Source organism: Diabrotica virgifera, chromosome 5 (assembly GCF_917563875.1).
Source record: "Diabrotica virgifera virgifera chromosome 5, PGI_DIABVI_V3a".
NCBI classification, from domain to species: domain Eukaryota; kingdom Metazoa; phylum Arthropoda; class Insecta; order Coleoptera; family Chrysomelidae; genus Diabrotica; species Diabrotica virgifera.
In genome coordinates, this window is record NC_065447.1 from 256,311,335 (window position 1) to 256,336,387 (window position 25,053).

General features: G+C 33.5%; 1 protein-coding gene across 2 annotated transcripts; it reads left to right on the plus strand.

Annotated features, from left to right (window-relative positions):
• Positions 1-1,606: 1,606 nt before the first annotated feature.
• On the plus strand, positions 1,607-15,079 carry LOC114326126 (zinc finger protein 93). 2 transcript variants are annotated; one of them, XM_028274368.2, is made up of 6 exons: positions 1,607-1,941; positions 2,085-2,299; positions 2,533-2,813; positions 4,204-4,352; positions 5,159-5,394; positions 14,448-15,079. In XM_028274368.2, the coding sequence occupies exons 2-6, from the start codon at positions 2,117-2,119 to the stop codon at positions 15,024-15,026; spliced, it is 1,428 nt and encodes a 475-aa protein (XP_028130169.2). In that variant the 5' UTR covers positions 1,607-1,941; positions 2,085-2,116; the 3' UTR covers positions 15,027-15,079. The 2 variants fall into 2 exon arrangements, with proteins under 2 accessions (XP_028130169.2, XP_028130170.2); XM_028274369.2 differs by having other exon boundaries at positions 2,110-2,299.
• Positions 15,080-25,053: the final 9,974 nt, after the last annotated feature.

Below are 25,053 nucleotides of genomic sequence, written 5' to 3' on the forward strand. Positions count from 1 at the left end.
ATTTTTTTTGGCCTCCCTGTATAAATAATGATATTAATGTTTATAATACTGAATAGATAATTGAACGCCTTTGTAAATGAGCTACAACACGAACCCCTATTCCTATTTAAAAAAATAATCGATTACGTCATCACGCTCGGATGGATGACGTCACTAGTTTGAAATATATGCCAAGAAATTTAATTTAAAAATAAAAATCGACCTGTTTCGGGATTTTTCTCTAAAATCAAATGAATTTATTCCATAATTTAGCCCCTCTCTGTATATCAGGAGACCGGCGACAATCTAACCAATAGTTTAGCAATAATTAAAATGTTAATTAAAAAATTTCGGTCGAAATAATAACCAGAAAGATTATGATACACCAGAATAACTATGATTTTCGTATAAAAAAGCACTATACCTATTCAACGTTCCTTACAGGATTGAAATTGGACCATTTGAGCGGTCTCAGGAATGTTATAAAGAAACAATTTTTTGGCTTATAAACAAATAGAACCCCTCAGAAAATATTAGATTTAATTAAATTAAGTTAACGCTGTTGAAAAGGGCACGGCTTCTGTGTCCTTTACGAAGAAAAACAAATTGAATTGCGAGGAGTGATTCCAGGTATAACCGGTCAAATTTGACCGGCATTTGCGACAGAGTTATAAACAACAGGATTTTAATCTTTGAACCATTAGATACCTTTTAATTCCGGTCCTCTTTGTACATACAAATTTTCATATCTTCAAGACACTTATAACAAAAAAGATTTATGTCACTGTCACCAAATTATTTAATTATTGATAAATAATTACTTCCCTCAAATTTTAGTTGAAAATTAAAGATTTTGTTTGGAAAACCCGAATTTTCCGAGGAACATTTCCGTCGAAGGAAATTGGAATAAATTATCAATGTGCAGAATTACTGTCAATTTTTATGTGAGTGTTTTGGTTTAAAGTTAAAATTTTCGGAGTTATAGAGCAATAATAAAAAAAGATTTCGGAGCACTAATTTGTTTATAAACAAAATAGCACACTTTCTGTGGACTTTGCACAGCTATATTACTAATATAGGAAGTCTTAAGATTTGATTTCAGCATGTCCAGCAATAAAATAGCTGGTAATTAATTTTTCTTGTTTTTTACTAATTTTCCCAGATTATTACCTTACATCTTTCATTGAGTTGATGATTCATGTTGTGGACATTCTCAATTATTATATTTCTAATTTAATACTATTCTATCTAATTCCTCAAAACAAGCAAATTTCAATTAAACCCAGCTATATTATAATACCTTTTGCTTTAGTTTTCCTTGCAAGAAATAAACAAAACACATCTAAACTAAACCTAACCTCGCTTTTGGCCAATCATTCATCTCCGTGTCAAATAATTTCGACAGTCGAAATTATAATATCAACACCCTTTTTAAAGTCGCTATTAATTTCGATAGTCGCTATTTCATGACGTCACTTCGTTAGTTCAACTAAAATCCACAAGGCTCGCACAATCGCATTTCAACCGTCGCCATATTGAAAGCGACTTGTTTAGTGTCGAAATTTGATTTAGAATCAGGCCCCAGGGCCCAGGTGTCGTCACTTCGCTCTGAATGATACTCTCTCTATGCTAATATATAACTCTATGGAGTTCACAATACATAACTTGTACTGTGAGTTGTCTAAAATGTCCGATACGCCGGTAATTTGTTCTTGTTTTATATAATGTTAATTTAAAATACATCAGTGTTAAAAGGAAGTAATAAAGTTTATCAACTTTATTCTTTATTTTCGAAGATAGAGGTGTAATATGGGGAGAGGGATCAGGGGGATGTAAACTGAATTTTGAATGACTTAAGTCAATAGAAAAAGAAGAATTGTACAACCTATTCATTTCATATTTTGACATCTATCTAGGTTAGATCATCATGCACTTTGGGGAAAATTAATAATAAAAAATATAGTAAGTCCTTTTAAATTATTATAGAATTGTTGACAGTATATTATACCTTATAGTTTATACATTTCAGATTGTTTACACAGACCCAGTCACTCTATATTAGTAAATCATTAATTTTGTTTGGCCTAAATTGCATTTCTTTTTAGGCAATTTATTATATTTTGTCTTTAGAAAAAAGATGGAAACTACAACAGAAGAATTAGGTAAAACTAGTCCAATCAAGAATGATTTAAATAAAGATTCCTTAGAGTTAGATACCTCACCCAAAAAATTAAAATATAAATGCCAATTTGAAAACTGTGACGTTGCATATAGAAAAAAATGGTTATTGGAGGAACATATTAGAAAACATAATAAAGAGGTATAGTTCATACCAAACCCTTCTTTCATTGCATAATAGATTATCAAATTTTCTCGCATTATTATAATGCTATATGATAATCACCGACATATATTTTTTTCTGTCACTTCGAGCTCAATACCATATAGCGAATTCAACAAACTATGATGCACTGAAAGAAGGTTTGTTTGGCTGTTTGCCACCTTTCTGGTTTGTACCATTTTTGTTTTGTAATACATTGATAATATTTTTAGAGACCTTTCGTATGTACATCGCCTGACTGTAATAAAACATTCACGAAAGATTCCCATTTAAAACGTCACAAAGTTATGGTCCATGAAAAGTCTTGTGAACAAATATGTGACTTTGAGGATTGTGGGAAAATCTTCAATAATAAGTACAGTTTGAAAAAACACAAAACTAAAGTTCACAACAAGAATTATTCCTTTATTTGCTCTGAGTGTTCTAAAGGATTCCTCAAGAGGTGCCATCTAACACAGCATATGTTTGTCCACACTGGAGAACCTCCATTCAAGTGAGTTTATTTAATTATTGTGAAATCTAATGACTTTTGTTGTATTTTTTGGTTTTTATATTTTTTATAGTTTAAGAAAAACAGTACAAATAAGAAAGTTACAATATCCTGGGCACATAATGAGGGGGCAGCAAAATGAAATGCTAAGATTGATAATACAGGAAAAGATAAGAGGAGGAAAGAGTATAGGAAGAAGCAGAGGGTCATTGTTGAAAAATTTAAGGGACTGGTTTAAATGCAGTACTCTTTATAGTGGTAGATACAGTAAAGATAGTGATGATGATTGTCAACCTCCAATAGGGAGACAAAGAATAAGTTTAAAGAAAGCGTATAAATATGTTTTTCTACAATTGAGGGGTGTAAAATCAAAGGCGGCAATCTCCACTTTTTCATGTTTTGAGTTAGGGATGCCATTTGTTGAGCTTTTTTATTATCTGTTAGATAAAACTATTTGTAAAAACCAAAAGCGGTCTTAACTGTATACAAATCACAGTGAAAAATTCATGTTAGGATTATAACCGGCAATATCCATAGCTGAGTGCGTACCAAATACGGCAATCTCCGCTGCGGGCCAATAAGAACCACGTTGCACTTGCACGTGATCATCTGTGAATGTCGTGCACTCTGTCGAAACCTGTGAATATATACCCGAACTTCCCGATATTTTGGTTTACGCGATATGCATTTAGATTGCTTTTACATTATTGTTGAATATCCAAATATATTTTTCTTCACTAAATAACCAGCACAATGATGTTTAATTAGTTTCAAAACTGGTAATATCCTTATAGATCATTTTCATATCAGTCAATCTACTAGCGTTGCAAACAAAAGCGGCAATCTCCAAACAAAAATATTTAAAAAAAGGAAAATAAATAATTTCTTAAGCTCCTCCTTCTGGACATCTGATCACAAACTAAATTTTATATGATTCTTATCAGTTTTATTGCGTTATTTTAATTTTGCTAGTTTCTACAGTTTTTCGCCGTTTCCCAAAATTATGGAAATGGGAGATTGTCGACTTTGATTTTACACCCCTCAATTGTTATAAAAGAGGCATAGAAATAATGAATACCAGTGGGGGATGATAATACAGAACTATTATATAGCGAGTTGTCTGTGCCCATAAACTTTTGGAGAATGTTGTTTATAACAGAATCACTGGATAATCTTACCGAAACTACATGCCAGGCATGCTTGTTTTAGACTAAATTGGAGCTGTTCGTCTCTGAAGAAGACAAGACTTCCTGGAAGCAACAACCTGGATATATAGTAGGTTGAATTGCTATCGTCTCTCTTTCAAATTCCGACCTCTATATTTTTATCTGTTATTTGCTAATATGAATATAATTGATAATATAATATATGAATATATTCTTCACAATTTCAGGTGTCATACGTGTAATCTCGGATTTTTGTTATCAAGAGATTTAGCTAAACACAATCGAAATCACAAAACCTACACATGTGAATGTGGAGAAATTTTTGATCGATGGTCCAAGCTTCGTGCTCATAAAAAGGATATTTGCAGACTTATAGGTAAAAATATTAGATTCATTTAATATAGGTATTGGGAATGATCATTAAGTTCCAGGATCCAGACTTTTTGGCAGTAGGCAGCATTGTTTAGCGTGACTTGAGGCAAGCATGGTAGTTGTTCATTGATACTGGCAAACTTCATAGAAAATAAAGGTATAAGTCCTTCAAGATCGCTCAATTGGAATAGAGTCACCTGTGGCACTCTTGCTACTCTCACCTTAAATCACAAACTAGATTCGCAGACATCACAAGCCACGCGTATAATGTTCGATGGTTTCTCAGTGAGGTTGTTGCTTTTCCAAAGCAATTTAAGTGCTCCACTGTTTTTAGATTTTCCAATCGCTCTTGAGGCTTAGATTTAAATGTTCTGCAGCATTGTGTACCATTTTATAGCCTTTTTAGCTCTTTTCCAAGCATTTTAAATTTCTCGAAGGCTTTTGAAAATCTCAAAACAGTTTTGGTTCTGAAAGGGAATTTCATGCTGAAATTTTTCTAGTACCTACTGTCAAAGCTTCTTTAACACCTATGACATTTCTACAGCATTTATAAGGATTTTCCAGTGCTTTTGAGGCTTCTTCAACGATTCAGATGTTTAAACATTCAGAGACTGCTAAACAACCAATAGTACATATTAGAAATATATGAAGCGTGATGTCGATGGATGGAGTTCTTTGCAATAATCTTTCGAATATGTTTATGCTGCAGTCTCTCAGACTGTAGCAGACTGTCTCCGGTTAAGGTTTAATTTGTTTTTATTCGGAATTTGTCACTATTATTTATATAATTTTGTTTTTAATTATTTTTAGAAAAGAAATGTAGAAATTGCAGTACTCTATTTAGTGATAAAAAGAACTTGCACGCCCACTATAAAATTTGCAGCAGCAAATTCCGAAAAACATTTCAATGTCCTTACTTGAACTGTACCAAAGTGTATCAGTATAATAGAAATCTGAAGGATCACATAAAAAGTAATCACGGATCTGAACGACCTAAGAGCTATGTGTGCAATATTGATAATTGTGAGAGAGCATTTTCGCATCAGGTATGTACAATTGTTTATTTTTTCCAACTATGTATCTTTAAAGAGAATAAGTGGGGTCCGGACAAATAATCCCAGACAAAAAATCCCCACAAGTTATCGCTGGACAAAAAATCCCGGACAAGTAATCTCCACAAATTTTTTGGACAAAATTGAAGACTGTTCACGTTGGGATGTGAACAGTCTCAAGTAAAATGTATATAGTTGTAATCGCGCGTTAAGCGCCTGTCATGAGAACGGGGCCTTAGCCTCATAGAGGTATATACTTCATCTAATTTACTAACCGTTGCACGTCATCCGCGTCATAGCCTGTGACGCCACATGATACCAACACGAAATATTTAGGCGGTAGGTGTGTTCTTTTTTAGAATCACGTTGCCGAATACACTGGAATTACAGCCACTAGACATATTTTATTATATAAGCGTAGAAATAATATTTGAAGATTTCTATTAATGTTAACCTAAAGAAATACACAAAAATATGTTTCATTTAATTTGTATAAATGGATTATAAAGCGTTTTTATGAAGCACATTTACTCGAATCACACTGTAACTGTAATCGAACGAAGGTGACATTTTAGAATAAATTGGTAACATTTATTTGACAGTTACGGTGATGACACTTCATATTTGTTTATATTCTTTACTATAAGTATCTGTTTTATTATATTTACTGTTTTTATTATTTACTTTAATATAAAAACATCCTTTACTATAAAAATATAAATTTCACCTAATTTTATCACGACTTGGAATAATCGAGGTACCTATCTGACAACTTTTTTAGTTGTTATTGTAGACATATACAAAGAAACCTACCGGCTTCATGTCAAGAGTTCGAAGCCGTTTTTTAATTATTAACAATGCAGAACAAAAACGCTTGCACTGCAAATCTTAAAAGATTATAACTTAATTCTTGTTCTCTATTTCTTAAGTTTTTACTTATTTACATTGAATATTAATTTGTTTTGATGTATAATCCACGTTTACAATAATTATGTGATCTATTTGATTTAAAATGGATTCAGGATTTTTTTATACTTTAGCAACTATGTCAACTTAGATCTCTGGCGTAGATAATGACGTGCAACGGTAAGTAAATTAGATGGACTGTATATTAACATAGAGTGAGCCTACTTTCCGCGCTTCCTGACGACAAGATCTCATGGACTGGTTTGCGGCATCTCTTTCTAACACATTGTATCGAGAATCTGTGATGACATTCAGTGTGAGTATAGGCACGGAAGGGGAGGACAACTGTAGCAGCTTTACTATGCGTAAGAGTGAAACAGCACTAATCCAAATAAAAAAGATGGTGTCGTCACTTCGCTCTGAATGACACTCTCTCTATGCTAATATATAACTCTATGCTTAGCCTCCCCATATCTTCCATGATTTTTGAAAATCTTTTGTCATGTAAAATTTGATGTTTTCAGCATGGAATTGAAATTCAAAATTTGGTAAAATTTCGGGAAAAGTTTTAGAAAACTATTCGACAGCAAATATTTCTTGGGAATTTTTGTCCGGGATTTTTTGTGGGGATATTTTGTCCAAAAAAATTTGTGGGGATTTTTTGTCCGAGGGATAATTTGTCCAGGGATTATTTTTGTCCTAGCTTCGAATAAGTACAGGGTACAGGGTCGTTATCATTATCATTCAGCGTATACTTGTCCACTGCTGAACGTAGGCCTCCGGTAGTTCACCCCACAAATTCCTGTCCCGAGTCGCTTGCATCCAATTTTGGCATATCCGCGTCGTCTGTCCATCTTGTTATAATCGTCCTCTGCTTCAAAAGGCATAGATAGTAGAGATCTACAAATTATATCGAATCTGCATCAAAATCAGAAAGCAAGAGTAAGAGTCTAACGAGAACTGACAGAGGAAGTAAGTATACTTAGAGGAGTTCGACAAGGGTGCATACTTTCACCACTCTTATTCAACGTCTACAGTGAAGTGATATTTCAAGAAGCTTTATTGGATATTGTGGAAGGTATTTTGGTCAACGGAAATAGCATTAATAATATTAGATATGCGGACGATACGGTCATATTTGCAAATGACATGGAAGATCTACAGTACATAATACAACATGTATATTCTCCTTTTCATGACCATTTTTCAGTGCGTCACAAATTATAGATAAAAAGTTAAGTCCGTGATAATACACATTTATGACATTTTAGTTAAATCTGACAGTTGTCACATTTTATTTTCAATTTGGAATAAAAACAAATCAATTGTGTCTATTGCATTTATAAAATGGTATTTTCTTTGATTTGTATAGTCTTATAAACTGTACAGATTATATTGATAATATTATTTTATTTAATAAATAATTCTTTTTTGATTATGGCGCCACCTATCGACAACTAGAATAACTAGAATAAATCTTATAAATGTCTGTAATCAGCGACGTGCCTTTTTTTCTGTCACATACAATTTAATGCGTTAGAGAGAAATCGAAAAACTGTTACGCACTGAAAAATAGTCATGAAAAGGACTATACAATGCATGTGAACGGTACAGACTGCAAATGAATCTCAAGAAAACGAAATCAATGATATTCTCAAAAAAAAACACAAAATGTAGATAACCTGATCATCAATAATATAACGATCGAAACAGTAACAACATATAAATATTTAGGAACGTGGCTAACCGAAGATGGAGATCAAACAAAAGAAATCAGATCTAGACTAGAAATGGCAAGAAACACGTTCATAAAATTGAAGAACTTACTTTGCAACCGTAACCTTAATCTAGAGATCCGCACAAGAATGCTACGTTGTTACGTTTTTTCTACTTTACTATACGGCATGGAAGCGTGGACAATAAAACAGTCTGAAATCAAAAAATTAAACTCCTTTGAGATGTGGTGCTACAGGAGAATCCACAGAATATCGTGGACTGGAAAAGTAACTAATATAGAGGTGTTACAAAGAATGAAGAAAGAATGCGAAGTCATAAAAACTGTTAAAATTAGAAAGATTCAATATCTGGGTCATAAAATGAGGGGCGAGAAGTACGTATTACTTAGGTTAATTATGCAAGGGAAGATACAAGGGAAGAGAAACCCAGGACGACGCAAAATATCCTGGCTAAGAAATTTGAGAGTGGTTCGGTTGCAGGTCATTAGAATTATTCAGAAGTGCGGCCAATAAAATTAAAATAGCGATGATGATTTCCAACCTCCGATAGGGGAAGGAACCTGAAGAAGCTTCAAGGGGCGTCCTGTCTGGGTCTCCACTCGAGAATACGTTTCGTTCGTCTGTCATGTTTCGTTCGCGCGATATGCCCTGCCCAGTTCCAGTTCAAGGTCGATATTCTTTTGATTATCCGGTCTGTCAGGGTTAATTCCAACATGAACTGTTCCATTGCTCTCTGTGTTGTTCGAATTTTGTTTGCGGACGTCTTAGTGAGCATTAGCGTTTCTGCGCCGTAGGTTAGAACCAGCAGCACGCATTGGCAGAGTACAGGGTAAAAATCTCAAATTACTCAAAAACAAATTTATTGATGGATTAGGGTTCACAATGAAATAGCATTTATCACAATTATTGTGGAAAATCACATCAGTCATAATATGGTGACTGTTTTTGATACAGCATTGCTGGAGACGTTCTTGAAAATCCTCTTAAACTCCCTCCAACAGCATTGTTCTCTCAACTTATGCGACTTCCATGCGAATTGTCTAATTCAAATCTTCCAGAGTTCGGGGCTTGTACTCGTATATATGAGCCTTGTGGTATCCCCATAGAAAATATAAATTTCGGCACTGTGGAGACTAGTGAGAAATAAAGCGATCATGGAAGAGAGGGCGAAAATCAGAGTAGTCAGATGTAACACTTCCAGTGGATGATGCATTATTTTCAGGATTTATAGGTCTTCGTCTGCAATTCATGTTTTTCCCTGATGTTTTGTCTACAACTGTGACATATCGAGGGTTGAGAACAATAGGGTTCCAAGCGACATTTTGTACAAAATCAGTTTTTTAAAAGAATTCTATTTAATAAAGAATTCTGCATCAAATGATAGTTGAAAAACGTTGAATTGTTTCTAGATGGCGGTGTAAACAATGATGAAATAAGGTTACAAGTACGTGAAATACTTTCAGGTTCGGGCAATAAGGTTCCAAGCGACAAGTACTTTAGAATAATTAAGTGTGTGTGTATGTGTATTTTGTACCCACGTAAGAAACCCATTCTATTATATGATTTCAACGAAACAAATATACTTTCAGTGTGGTTTGCCCCCCCCCCCCCCCGTAGGGTGTTAGGAAAATGTAACTTGTCTTTAACAAACAATACAAAAAAATTTCGGTGCCCAAGCCAACCCCCCGCCAAAGGAAAATTCTACTAGGTGCGCCACTGTAACAGTTTATTTGTATTTTATTTAAATATCAAACTAATTTTAATTAATTACTACTTTCTAAAAAAATTTATTAAAACAAAAATTAAATAAAAAGAATGTGTATTTTGTACGCACATTAGAAGTTATACTTCTATTATATGATTTTAACGAAATAAATATACTTTCAACAGTTTATTTGTATTTTGTTTAAATATTAAACTAATTTTTATATTTGTTACTTTCCAAAAATTTTGATTAAAACAATAACAAAAATTAGAAAATTAAAACAGAACAGAGGGCACCCGGGATTTGAACCGGGGACCTCTCGATCTCCAGGCAAATGCTTTACTATTGAGCCACCATCGCTATGTTTAAATAGATTGCAAATGGATTGGATTTAATTAGGTTTTTCCATAATGTATAAGTATTTTTTTTATTTTCATTTTAAGTTCTGTTGTTTAAGCTAAATTTAGGAAAAATATGTTTTGTGTTATGATTTTTTACTATTAAACTCGGGAAACATGCTTTACTACAAAGGTAATGAAGATAACACCAACAACGGAGTTGGTTTTATAATAAACAAGAGAGTCGTTAGATACATACAATCCACCAAGGGTATATCAGACAGAGTAGCCTACATTATGCTTAAATTCAAAAGAACGTCGTTGAAAATTATACAGGTATACGCACCAACAAGCACATATAAAGATGAAGATATTGAAAACTTCTACGAAGAAATAACACTTGCTGTAGAAGAAAAGAAAACTAAATTGACGCTAATAATTGGAGACTTCAATGCCAAATTAGGGGTAAGAATAGACGAAGACGAACACAGAATAGGACAATATGGATACGGCGAAAGAAATAATAGAGGACATACATTAATGAACTACTTGGAGGAAAGACAACTTTTTGCTATGAACTCGTTTTTTAACAAAAAACCGCAAAGAAAATGGACATGGATAAGTCCCAACGGCAATACTAAAAACGAAATAGATTACATCCTTATAACAGAAAAAGCCATCATCAAAGAAGTTACAGTGCTGAATCGTTTCTCAACCGGTAGTGATCATAGACTTGTCGGAGCCAAACTCAGCATTAATAGCCAATTCGAAACAAAAAAGAAAATGGAAAATAGATCGAAACTAGATATGGGAAAACTTAAGAAAGCAAAAGAGGAATATAAACAAAAAATAAGGGAAGTATACCGGCCACTAGAGATTTGGAAAACAAAAATATCGATGAAATAAATCAGCTATTAACCGATACATTAGCAAAGGCGGGAAAAGAGGTAGTACAAACAAGAATAAAAAAAGGAAAACTATATATCCCAGAAAACAAAAAACCTCATGAGCAAAAGAAAAACATTAATAGAACAAGATAAGAGAAACACAGTAGATTACAAAGAGGTAAACAAAGCTATCAGAAGGAACATCAAGGAAAGTCAAAGGAGAGTACAGGAAGAAAAAATACAAAAAACCATTGAACAAAATAAAAATATGAAGTGCTTAAAACCACAGCTTGGAAGCATACAGATTAATAGTATAAAGAACAAAGAAGGCATAGAGACCAATAATATAGAAGAAATTTTACAAATAACACAAGAATATTATAAAAACCTCTACAATACAAAACAGAAACCAACACAAGAAATCCTTAAGCAATTACAAATAAAAATAAAAAATGTCAATTCCGACTTACAACCAGAAATCAGTAAGAATGAGATAAAAAGAGCACTCAAGGAGATGAAGAATAATAAATCGCCAGGAAAAGACAGGATAACTGTAGAAATGCTAAAAAATGGTGGGAAAACAACTAGAGAAGTTTTGTACACACTTATGAATAAAATATTAATGACAAAACAAATACCCAACACTTGGAACGAAGCAGTAACATTGTTACTATTTAAGAAAGGAGATAAAAAGGATCTAAAGAATTACAGACCCATAACTTTACTAAATGTGATGTACAAACTATTAACCAAGATATTAACAAACAGATTAACAACTAAATTAGATGGATACCAGGCAAGAGAACAAGCCGGATTTAGAAAAAGCTTCAGTACAAGTGACCACCTTTTAACGATGAAGATATTAATCGAAAAAGCTAACGAATATCATATCCCGCTATATATGGCATTTATTGACTTCGAAAAAGCATTTGATAGTGTGGAACACTGGGCGGTAAAGAATTCCCTACAAAACAGCAGAATAGACTACAGATATACCGACTTAATTACAAATATATATGATAAGGCAACAACAACTATCAAGCTAATGAAACAAACGGAGCCTATTAAAATAAACCGAGGAGTAAGACAAGGAGATCCCATCTCGCCCAAGCTATTCAACCAAGCGCTAGAAGATGTGTTCAAACAACTGCACTGGGATGGTTTGGGTATAAACATAAACGGGCAATATCTGAATCACTTACGATATGCTGATGATATTGTATTAATAGTAGAAAGAAGTGAAGAATTACAAAGAATGATGGAAGAACTAGATAGAGAATCGACAAAGATAGGACTGAAGATGAATTACAGTAAAACAAAAACCATGACCAATCAACAAGAAGAACTAGTAATTACAGTGGCACAAACAAGAATAGAACAAGTAAAAGAATATATATATCTAGGACAAATCACTAGATTAAATAGAGAAAATCAGACCGAAGAAATAAAGAGAAGAATAAGGTTGGCCTGGGCATCATTCGGAAAACTGTCTTATATTCTAAAGAACAGAAAATACCCGCAATACCTAAAAACAAAAGTCTTCAATCAATGTATACTCCCTGTTTTAATATATGGCTCTCAGACATGGACGTTTACAAAAGAGAATATGGAAAAAATAGCAAAGACAGAAAGAGCCATGGAAAGACAAATGCTGAACATTAAATTATCAGACAGGAAAAGAAACGAATGGATCCGTAACAAAACAAAAGTGAAAGACGTCTCTACCCAAGTAGCAAAGCTTAAATGGAAGTTCGCCGGACACACCCTACGGCAGAAGGATGAAAGATGGACTAAGATGGTAATACATTGGAGACCATGGAACCACAAACGAAAAAGGGGAAGGCCACAGATGCGATGGTCAGATGACCTGAAGAAACACACTGGGTCAAAATGGATGCAAATTGCCCAAGATAGAGAGGCATGGAAGAAGGAAGAGGAGGCCTATATCCAAGGATGGATGTTTAGGGCTGATTAGATAGATAGATAGTTATGATTTTCTATTTAAAAATAAATATTCGTTTTATTTTCAAATTTATACCTTAATTTCACCAATTGCGCTAACAATTTTTGGAAAATTTAAAATTTTTTGTGAAATGTTTATCTTATAATTCCATAAGGTTCCAAGTACAAGCCTTATAGTGCAATAAGGTTCCAAGTACACTGCAGACGTCAGTAAATATGTTAAAAAATTGCACATTAGAATTTTACTTATGACATTATCTAACGTGAGGCGTTATCACAATTTACCACACTGTAGTATACAGCGTGTCTACTTAAGTTGGAAACATATGGGAAACTTTTTTATTATTAATTTTACGAAAAAAAGTTATTCCTTATAAAAAGTTCTGCATGTCCCAAAACCCAAGATTCAATCATCAGATATCAAATTTTCTCAATATTATACGAGGTATGTCAAAAAATATGAATTTCGGTCAAGGTTAAAGTACCTTTATTTCTCTCAATATCGAAAATTCTTATGATAAAAAGTTGTTTGGAATTAAAAACTAAGATCAAATATGCAATTACATGCTTCTAATTGAAAATAAAATTTTTTTCTCAAATTTATGGATACCCAACATCCTTTTTAATTGTGATATCTGATGGTTGCATCTTCAGCTTTAGGACATACAGAGCTTTTTATAAAGAATACTTTTTTCGTAAAAGTAATAATAAAAGAGTTATGTGTAATAAATAAAAACGAAGTTAAGTATCAATAAATTTGAGAAAAATTTGAAAAAACCTTTTTTTCCAATTAGAAGCATGTAATTGCATATTCGATCTTAGTTTTTATTTCCAAACAACTTTTCATAATAAGAATTTTCGATATTGAGAGAAATAAAGGTACTTTACCCTTGAACGAAGTTCATATTTTTTGACATACCTCGTATAATATTGACAAAATTTGGTATCTGATGATTGAAGCTTAGGTTTTAGAGCATGTAGAACTTTTTATAAAGAATAACTTTTTCGTAAAATGAATAACAAAAAAGTTTCCCATATGTTTCCAACTTAAGTAGACACGCTGTATAATAATTTTAAGATTTACAGTCCTTCAAATAACGAAGTTATGATAGTTTAAAAATAGAAATTTGTCTCCTGAAAAATTTATTAAATGGTGCTTGGAACCTTATTGTTCTCAGCCCTCGATATATTAACAGAGGCGATGGAGAAGCGGCCTTCGAAGTAATATCATGTCGCTTCGATAAGTTCGATGGATCACCAATGATATTCTTCATGTATAGGTGCCGTTTCATTTGCATTTTTTTATATGTGTTCCTCGTTTTATATTTTGTATTTTGACAACGACGTCCGATGTGGACATCGAAACGTTAATAAAATCTTTTTTTTTTCTTTTAGTTAAATTGTGGCTTATTTCCCATTTAGAATAGTTGATTATATGTTGTAGTGTTGAGCCTATCCTTTACCATTAAAACTAACGATCATTTTGTATTTACACCAAACTGTTTTGTTTCAGTGTCTTTTAAACAGGCATATCAAAAAACATGGAGCTAAGAAGACAGCATCAAAACGTAAAGAAGAAAAAGCCACCAGGAAGGACAAGGGAACGCGCAAAACATACCTGCCTGCTACTTTAGCGGGTGTAAAGTTGTCTAGACGAGAACACTTACAAGTGTTGAAAGGTAATAAAAAGATACTAAGCGACATCTCTAAAGTAGGATCCGAGAAGGAAAATTTGGAAGCTTATACTGTCTCGACAGATACAAAAGTGGAAGAACACCACAATGAAGTTTGTACTGTGTCTCGAATGATTGATGATCACGATTATGGGATTCCCTTGGTGCCTAATGAACGTTTAGAAGTATCGGAAAACAAGCTAAATGTTATCTGTAGGGATAAGCTTAAAGCAGGAAATTTAATAACTTATAATGGTGATGAAACCGATACATATATGGAAGAAGATATTTGTAGCGTCAAAATCAATACACCTTTAATAGAACGTGATCATGATTATGGAATACAGCTATTATCTGATGCTATATTGCTTGGAGAATGTGCTCGTGTATTAAATAAACTTCAAGAATATATTTCTTAAATTGTTATTCTTTTTATTTAACCTTTATAATACACCTTTATTAAAACCCTAAATATTTTGTTTTCTTTCCACCTTTTCAAATCTTTTATTCAGGTTCTTATACAGAGATGTCAGGATGTGAATGTTGATGTATATCAGTATATCCTTGATTGGTTGACTATGAGAAGGCATTCAATACTGTTCAACACCTAAGTTAATGGGTATACTAAAAGAGATAGGTCAGGATGGACGAGACATTCGGATATTAGCCAATTTGTACTGGAATCAAACAGCCGACATCAGAATTAACAACCAGATGTCTGAAGAAATTCCTATTCTGAGAGGAGTTAGACAAGGTTGCGTGCTATCCCCAATGGACAGGGATGATTTGCAGGCAGTTTTACATTCAGTGACGGACCACAGCCAACAAATGGGTCTTAAAATAAACAAAGAAAACCCAATAGATGGTCCTCAGCAAAATATAGCTAATAATTTAGCAGATATTAGAATTAATGGAGACATGGTGCAGAGAGTACAAGCATACAAGTATTTAGGCTGCTGGGTGAATGAAAAATGGGACTTATCACAGGAAATCAAATGCAGAATAGAGCAAGCGAGAACATCATTTAGGAAAATGCAAAAGGTACTAACCAATAGAGAGCTAAGAATACGCTTATTACGCTGCTATGTGTAAGCATTTTCTTCTATGGAATGGAAGCATGGACCCTCACGGAGACAATGTGCAAGAGGATTGAGGCGTTTGAAATGTGGGATTAGCGCAGAATATTGTAGATGGACACAGTGGCGGCTCGTATCACTTTAAGTAGGTAATTTTTAGTGACGGGTTCACGATATTGTCAAAAAGGTATATAATAGAAATTTTAAAAAATAGGTACGGATACTTTTACATTATGTAGGTATATACCATGTCTGGGGTGTCAAGAAATTTAAACATTTAAAATGCATTCAGTGATTTATTTGACATCATGTCCGTCCAACAAGTAAAATCTCTCAACTTATCGCCCTTTACACAAATATCGGAAAACTATAACTAACTGAAATTCACCAGCGACGCGACGTCTGTCGTTTCATCGGCAATCACTGCAACACAAAGATAATTTTCAATTTCTTTCCTTATTTCCTCGTGATAAAACATCTAAGATGCACTGAAGGAGTTCATTCATTGAACCGTTCGGTTGGTCAGTAGATTTCCTCGTCCAGTTTGCATTTCCCTAACCGCATACTCCGGTGCCAGGTTAAACGATGTTGGGGCCAGCCCATCTCCCTGCGAAATTTTGAAAAAGTCTGTCCGGTGGTTTTGTATTCGTACACATGCCTGAGTTTCATCCATTGTGGCTTTAATGAGTCTTAGGGGGCATCCATAAACTACGTCGTAAAAAATTTGAACTTCTTAATACCCTCCCCCCCTCCGTCGGAATTCGTCGTTTACAGACGAACCCCCCCCCCCATGTCGACGTCGTCATTGCAGTTCACGACCCCCCTTTCAGTGATTTAAAAAAATTCAATGTTATTTCTGTTTTTTTAATCAACCTTGAAACTTTATTTGCGAATGTATCATAACAAGAACAATTAAGGGGGTAGGCGCAAAATCTTGGTCCAATGCTATTTAAATGCATTCTTTTTTCAAATCCTGAGAAAACTAATAAATATATTTGAAAAATATAAACGCAGAATGAAAGATTTCATTATTACCGAGGGCTAAAAGTCCCTTAGAATAAACAAAAGGTTTCTTTTGAATGAAATTTTTGAACTTAAAAATCAGACTAAATATTCTCTTTTTTTTATCCCTGTAACTTATTAAAATAAACATTATATATGTTTTCAGAAACTTTTGGCCCTCGGTAATAATGTAATCTCTCAATCTGCGTTTAAATTTTTCAAAAATTTTTATTCGTTTTATGAGTATTCGAAAAAAATGAATGCATTTAAATAGCATTGGACCAAGATTTTGCGTATAAATCTTCTCTAAGTATAAATACGACTTACTAACCAAATAGAACACAATATTTTATTTCCATTCATTCTTTCAGAACTATTTTTTCACACACAGTGTGCAGCACATAAATGAATTAACAATTTAATATTGTTTGCTTCCAGACGTTGTTCTGTATATATGTATAGAAGCGCTTGTTTAAACCCAAAGAACAATGTCTTATTGTTTGTTGTCCTGTACAAAAGTGCTACCTAATATTATTTTAAGGCTGTGACGGATAAAAACGAAATGTAATTCTTTTTAATTTTAACAAAGGTGTATTTATTCGTAAACGTTTTGTTTTATTTTTAATTTCATTTCAAAAACTATACGTTTTTATATGAATATCTGATACTTTAACGCCCGGTTTCATAATCAACTTAAAGTGAACATTAACTAAAGTTCACTTTAACGTTGAGATTCACCCATATGAATTGCATGGATAAAGGTGCCAACTTAAAATTTAAAGTCCACTTTAACTGATTATGAAATCGGGCGTAATGCTGGTAAAAGCTAGTAAAAAATTATATTTATAGAGACAATAGCGACAAATTTAAATATACCAATATATTAAACGACGTCGAATGTGCACTCATACCCCTCCCCACCCTTGTCGTATTTCGTCGAAATAAGCAAGCCCCCCCCCCTCCCTCTTCTCAACGACGTAGTTTATGGATGTCCCCTTATTAGCTTGTGTGGTATTGCCAATTCAGCCAATATATAGTATAGTTTGTTCCTTTTGACTGAGTCATATGCCTGTTTGAAATCTACAAACACGTTGTGAACATCAATATCGTGTTCCCATGATTTGCTTAAGATCTGTTTGACTGTAAATATTTGATCCAGTGTCGATCTTCCCCGTCGGAAGCCCGTCTGATACTCTCCAATAATATTTTCTACTAGTGGTTGGAGCCGCTGGTTTATAATATACGTGAGGACTTTATATGCTGTACATAGTAGAGAGATTCCACGGTAGTTTTTGCACTGGAGTTTGTCTCCTTTTTTATAGATCGAGCATACTATACTTTTCTTCCAGTCGTCGGGTATTTTCTCTTCTTGCCATATGTCTTTGATGAGCGCGTGGATGTGACTTGCTAGGTGGTCGCCAAGTACCTTATACAGTTCTAATGGTATTTCGTCAACTCCCGGAGCTTTATTGTTTTTCTGGACCTTAATAGCTTCGAGAACTTCCTTTATAGTTGGAGCTTCTACTATTCTACTCCATTACCTACTTCATTCTCTTCTACGTAGTTCATACCCATTTCATCTTCCATGTCTACTTGTGTTCCAAGTAGGGTCTGAAAATAATGCTTCCAGGTTTCTGTGACTTTCTGTTGGTCACTGATTATTTGCCCACTTTCATCTTTACATAGACTTGTTTGAGGTTTATACCCACTTCTTATATTTTTTAAGTATTCGTAAGCCCCTATAATTTCGTTGTTTTTGAAATTTTCGTCCATTTTTTCTATTTGTCTATTTTCATAGGCTCTCTTTTTCTTTCTACATATCTTGTCTGCTTTCCGTCTTGCGACTTCAAATAATGTTCGTCTTTCCCGTGTTCTTGTTATGTACATTTTGTTCTTCTCTCATTTTTCTTGTTTCCCAGAGTGGACGCTGTTGCTGTTTTGATATTACTCCATTTGCCCTTTATGGAGTGCAGTTCTAGCGTCCTTAACTCATTTGCGACTTCTTGTTCGAACTTCTCTTTACATTCCTGGATCTTCAGTTTTTCCAGGTCGTTTGTTTGTCTTTCGTTTCTTTCCCTGTTAACTCTGCATCTAAATTTGGTTTGTAGTAAAAGATCCACAGCATGCTCCTCGTCGTGTTCTCACATCGGAGATACTACTGGCTGCCCTTTTGTCTATCAGCCCATGGTCAATTTGATTTGTTGTGGTTCCATCTGGTGAAATCCATGTCACTTTATGTGGGAAGCATGTGGAACTTATAACCATGTTTTTACTGGTGGCAAAATTTATCAAAAACTCCCCATTCTCGCTTGTTTCATTGTGCAATGACTGTTTTCCTATTGTGCCATATAATTGCGGCTCCTTGCATATTTTAGCATTCATATCACCCATTATAATCTTGATGTCATTTTTTGACGCACTATCATATATTATCTCCAGCTGTTGGTAGAAGCTTTCCTTTGTATGTTGATCTTGTTCTTCTTTTGAGCAGTTAATGTTTATCATTGTTAGGTTGAAGAAGTGGGTGCAAATTCTCAACATGCATATCCTTTCACTGACCGCCTGGAAGTCTATGATTTTTGACTTAATATCATTATCCACCACAAATGCAACTCCACATTCTTTGCTTCCTTGTTCCTTCCCACTATATAGAATTGTGTGCGTTTTAGTGTCCCTGCGACACCTTTCCCCAGCCATCTTGTCTCCTGAAGAGCAGTAATCATGAGCTTATATCTTTTTAGTTCTTGAATAAGTGCGGTTTGAGCTCCTGGTCTATTTAGCGTCCTCACATTCCAGTTTCCAAATATGTACATAGTTCATGTTTCGTAGCTTGAGTCGTTTCCCAAAGTTCCATCCTGTATTCCGAGGCAAATATGTTCAGGTTTCGCAACACACTGACTCACACTACCTACGTAGAGGTATTGGGCCGAATGGGAAAACAAAAAGAAATCTCTTTCAAAATTAAGAAACGGAAACTTGAATACCTCGGTCATATTATGAGACATGATAAATATCATATACTCCAACTAATAATACAGGGTAAAATCGAGAGCAAACGCGGACCCGGAAGAAGAAGACACTCTTGGCTTCAAAACTTACGCCAATGGTTTGGACTAAAATCGATCGAGAAATAGGCCATTAAAATGTTACATTTTTTAGGACGTATCTTGCAAACATAAAATGTAGCAAATTGAATTTTCTACAATTTTGTTTCCATTACTTTCTATCGTCAAGTGACCAACAAAAAAGATATAAACAAAAATAAGTAAAATTTTTTTAACAAGTTTCCTTTTGGAGCTTATAACTGTTTTTCAGTTCATTTTAAAATAAAATAACAGTATATAAATTCTGTAGAGGGTTTTTCAGCGAACAATTTCCACTATAAGGTTATTTAATTTTATTTATTTATATAGGTTTTACAGCGCTCCAAACTTGACCAGATGCTCGAATGTTCACAGGGATACAATAAAAAAACATTAGGCTTACTTTTATATCTATATATATTTCTTATTCATACAATTTATTATGATTTTAACATTCCTATGCTATTATTAATGCATTTTTGACCTTTCTCCCCACTATAAAACTTATAACCCTAAGCATACATAGAAAAGGCCCAAGAAGTTGTTTGAGGACAAATTCGCCGGTCCAGAAGAAGAATGACGCAACCAAAAAATGCAAAATTCTTAAGAAAAAAAAACGATTTTTGATATTAAAATCATAAAGTATGATCAAAATTAGCCATCGACCACACCGTGACCAGGATCTCGAGATATAAGCGTTTTTTGGGGTGTGCCGCTTGTCTATGAAGTAACATAACTTTTTTCCTATTGTATATTTTGACTTAAAATTTTCCAAAAAACTTTTCATGAATCATATTTTATTGCAGTGTTGGTTAAAATTATAAACTAAAAAGTTTGTCACTCGACTTTTTTAACTAAACATGAAACTGACGAAATATGGTGACAAAATGTTTAACAATTAATAACTCCTTTTATAATGTGTTTAAACATTTTGGACAAATTTCATTGTTATTTACATACCTCAAAGATGACATAGTAAAATTTTCAAAAGGAAATATTTACAGCGACCAAAGATACAGCGAGGTAAATTTGAAAAATCATAAAAATTAATTTTTGGCATTTTTGTATAAAATTTGACTTTTGAACATGTTCCACCAACTCTAGATAAAAATAAACTTCATATTCGGATTCAGCGACCTCGAAAACATAAAAAATGACCAAAATTCGTAATTCACCTTAAATTTGCTTTTCGTGGTCGGCATAACGTAATTTTAATTAAAGTATTGTTTTTATTGTATTCCTATGAGAATCTGTTCAAGTTTGGAGCGCTGTAAAACCTAGATAATAAATAAAATTAAACAACTTTATAGTGAAAATTGTCCATTGAAAAATCCTCTACAAAATAGCTATTATGTTATTTTGTTGTGAAATGAACGGAAAAAAGTGATAACCTCCAAAAGAAAACTTCTCATAAAATTTTCTCTTATTTTTGTTTATAACTTTTTTGTTGGTCACTTGACGATAAAAAGTAATAGACGTAAAATTGTAGCAAATTTAATTTGCCATATTTTATATGTAACTAAATTTTCTGTAGGGTTGCTAGTTTAGGAGATACAGCGCGAAAGCCCTTTTTCCAATATGGCGGCCGGGGGACAAGGGTGGCGACCCCAAAAACTTGAACTTAAGCTTCTACTGAACCCCCCTACACATTAAAAAAATAAAATTGACTCCTCTAAGAAATGCACACTAAATGTAACATTTCAATGGATTAAAACGCCGCAAACAAAATTAAAATTGCTATGATAATAGCCAACGTCTGCAACGCACAAGGCACATGAAGAAGAAGATTGTTTTAATTATGTGTTCTTACTGTATGCCATACGCTAAATATAAAATCCAGTTGTTCTCTTGGATAAGATTTTTTCTATACTACAAGGGTGTAAGGAAACAAAGACAATAATTCCTAATACTTTTATTTGCAATGAGAAACATTAATTATATTATAAAAAAGAAATTTGCCACTATCATTAATTTTAAAACAAAAGGTACTGCCCTGATATGTATGTACAATATTCATGCACTACTTAAAAGCTTTGTTATCCTCATTTAATTATGTTTCTTAATTATTGTAGTTTGTCTGAATGTTAATGATTATAAGAACTGATTAATCTGGACTTTTTACACTGTGTGGCAACGTCGCCACACACACACGTCCGTTTTTTCCACTTCTCGATTACTTTGGTTACAGCTGTTCTTGTAGGATGTCAAGTGACAACAAACTGTTTTTTATATCGAGTGTTGGGCGCTTGTTGACTTTTCAACATTTGGCAAGATCAACTATGCGCAGGAACAGACCGAAGCTATCTCCTCTTAGTAGTCCTATCCACCACAGACGTTCAAGAGACCTATGCCTCAATCGAACACAAAAAAATCGCTGAAAGATGCTGTTTAGGATTCCACAAGTTGTTCCTATAATGGAAATGACGTTGAAAGAAGTTTAAATGTTGCCGAGTACAGTACTTTGAATGAGATAAAATTGAATGAATTTTTAAATAAAAGCTTGAAGCACTAGCTCTGTAACTTTTTGATCACCCTTTGCATCTATGTACCTGGTTGACTTTTAAGAAGTTTCTTACTGTAATATATCTATATGTGCCCAAAATAAACTTTATGCCAAACCAAAAATTATGCTCAACTTGATAATTTATTTTCTTCCGTTTTTTTATTATTTTAGATTTTTTCTTTGGTATTTTACACTGTTGGGCAAAGGTTTACTCAAGCTTCCTTTTCGTCTAAACTTTTCTTCTGGAACCAACTTGATTGAACACTCACCTTATTTGCCAGATTTAGCACCAAGTGACCATTGCCTGTTATAATTTTGATAGAAGTTTGCCAAACTTAATAAAATGGCTCTTTGGGATGAACGATGATGTCATAGTGTGCATTTTGCACCATTTTGTGGAGCTCGAGGAAAAGTAAACAACGGAAGGGATAAAAAAAATTAACAAAGCATCTTATCAAATGTATTGGACAAATAATTAAAAAAGAAAGGAAAAGAACTAACAAAAATCATGTTTTCTTTCTAAGGCTAAATTAATGACACTATTTTCATATAGATATCAAACTTACGAATAAAACTAATATTATTACAAAAATATCAAACTTACTCAGTCCTCGAGTTGTATTGCATATGATTTTGCTACAATAAGCTCTCTACCACCTCGGTGGAGTCTTCAGCATGACTTCCGAATAGTCCTGAGTTGTCATGGTGATGTTATTTGGGTGGTAGCAAGCTCGATTGGTGGAAAGTGGGGTTTGCTTTATTGTGACTGAGCCAATATCGATATTCTAAAGACAACGAGCTGGCATCCAGTCAAACGCTTCTGACGCAAGATGGAGACTTCGAAAGTATTGATGAACACTCCAGAGATAGAGTGTGACTCTAGATGAATGGCTACGGCTGACTCGGGAGACTGAGAACCCCAAAGTTCTGATGAACACTCCAGAGTGGGTGTAGAAAACTCGAAGAGGCAAATGAGATACGGTCGGCCCCAGAAAGACAGTAAGGCTGATGTTTTCTAATAATCTTAATCTTAGAAAGTTTGATTGTACTAACCGTCGAAGCTTTTTCGAATACAATACATAAATCGTTCAGCTGGACATTGGGAATATACATTTAGAGAATTATGGCAACTGCGCTAACCTGTGTTAGTTGAAGCTTCTGTTTGAGTATGAGTTTTTGGTGCAATAGAGCTGTTAGAATGAATAGAATGAGTGACTTTTGAAGCAAGGCTGTCCATAAATACATGAAAAACAAAGTTTATGCTTAATGAGTTAATAATTTTACTTTAATTTTTAAAGTATTTTTTATTTAAAAACTAATTTCAAAACTAAACAGTTTTCCCATTCCCTTACGCCAAAAATATTAAGCATTACATTGTCATATTTTGACGTTTATTTGTGTCCGTCGAAATGAGTTGTCAATTTTGAGGTTAATGTCTCTTAATGCTAACAACCGTATTGTCATCGAGAGAGCTCAGTTGCCACAATTGTCTCAATATAATACAATGTATGTATTTATGTATCTAAATATAATATACAATGTATGTTCCCTATGTCCAGCTGAACGATTTACGTACTGTATATACATATAAATTTATATATACACATTTATATATACATATAAATTTATATACATATTTGATAAACCCTTAAATCATTCATCCATAACTAGATGGCCTATACGCATTCTCACTAAATTGGGTCATGTTCTCATGCAAATTACATGGAATAAACACTGCAACATTAAGACAGATGAAAAAACAAAAAGGAATATTCAACACTATGAAGGAAAGAAAAATGAATTACTTTGGTCACATACTAAGAACTGAAAAATATGAGTTGATTCGATTGGTTTTAAGTTGAAAGCAGTGGAGTGAAAAAACAACAATAGAACCGAAGCAGACAGAGTAAAAAAACGACAATGTCCTTAAACGATGAGGCACATGAAGAAGATAATTACCGTATTGGAGCTACTACAGTCTATTCCATGAATATACGACTGTTTTGGATCATCAGGACAACGAATATATTACTGTGCAACATTAGAAGTACAAAAATAAATTGCTTTAATTATTCCAATAAAAAGAATGGGATTTTTAAGAAATATTCTTATTTTCATATGTTGCACAGTAAAATATTCGTTGACAGTCATACATTCATGAAATGGACTATACATAACTTTTGACGACAAAACTATATTTTCGCTAGAAAATCCATTATTTTTTTTGTTTGGATATGAACAATGTATTTGAAAAGACAAATATTTGAATGATAATGTGGAATGTGCGTAATATACTAAATAAAAAAGTGATGATAATGAAGATGGATAGAAAGGCAAGAACAGTCTTTATCGGGGTTAACTCATTTAATATGGTAATCTATAAAAGGGATAATATGGAGATAAAGAAAAAAGGAGCCTAGACAAGATTAAGGTCATCCTAAAACAAATCGTCCAGCGTGAGGCACTTTGGACCAGAATGGACCTTAGATTTTCTTGTGAATTCACATGAAAAAATTACCCAATATGGAGTGGAACACGCACATTCTTCCATTTGCATAATTAAAAAAGTATTTAAAGTAGAAAAGTATAACACAAATTATTTCTTTTATGTAGGTACAAGAACACTCTGTGAAGGTAAAGGTACATACAGTCGGAAAAATGAAAGAATACGCATAAATGACCACATCAATCACTTATTTTGTATTTGCTGTCTTTTACTATAACAAACGTTTGTTATTTATAGAAAAAGACAGCAAATACAAAATAAGTGATCAGGAGTGTT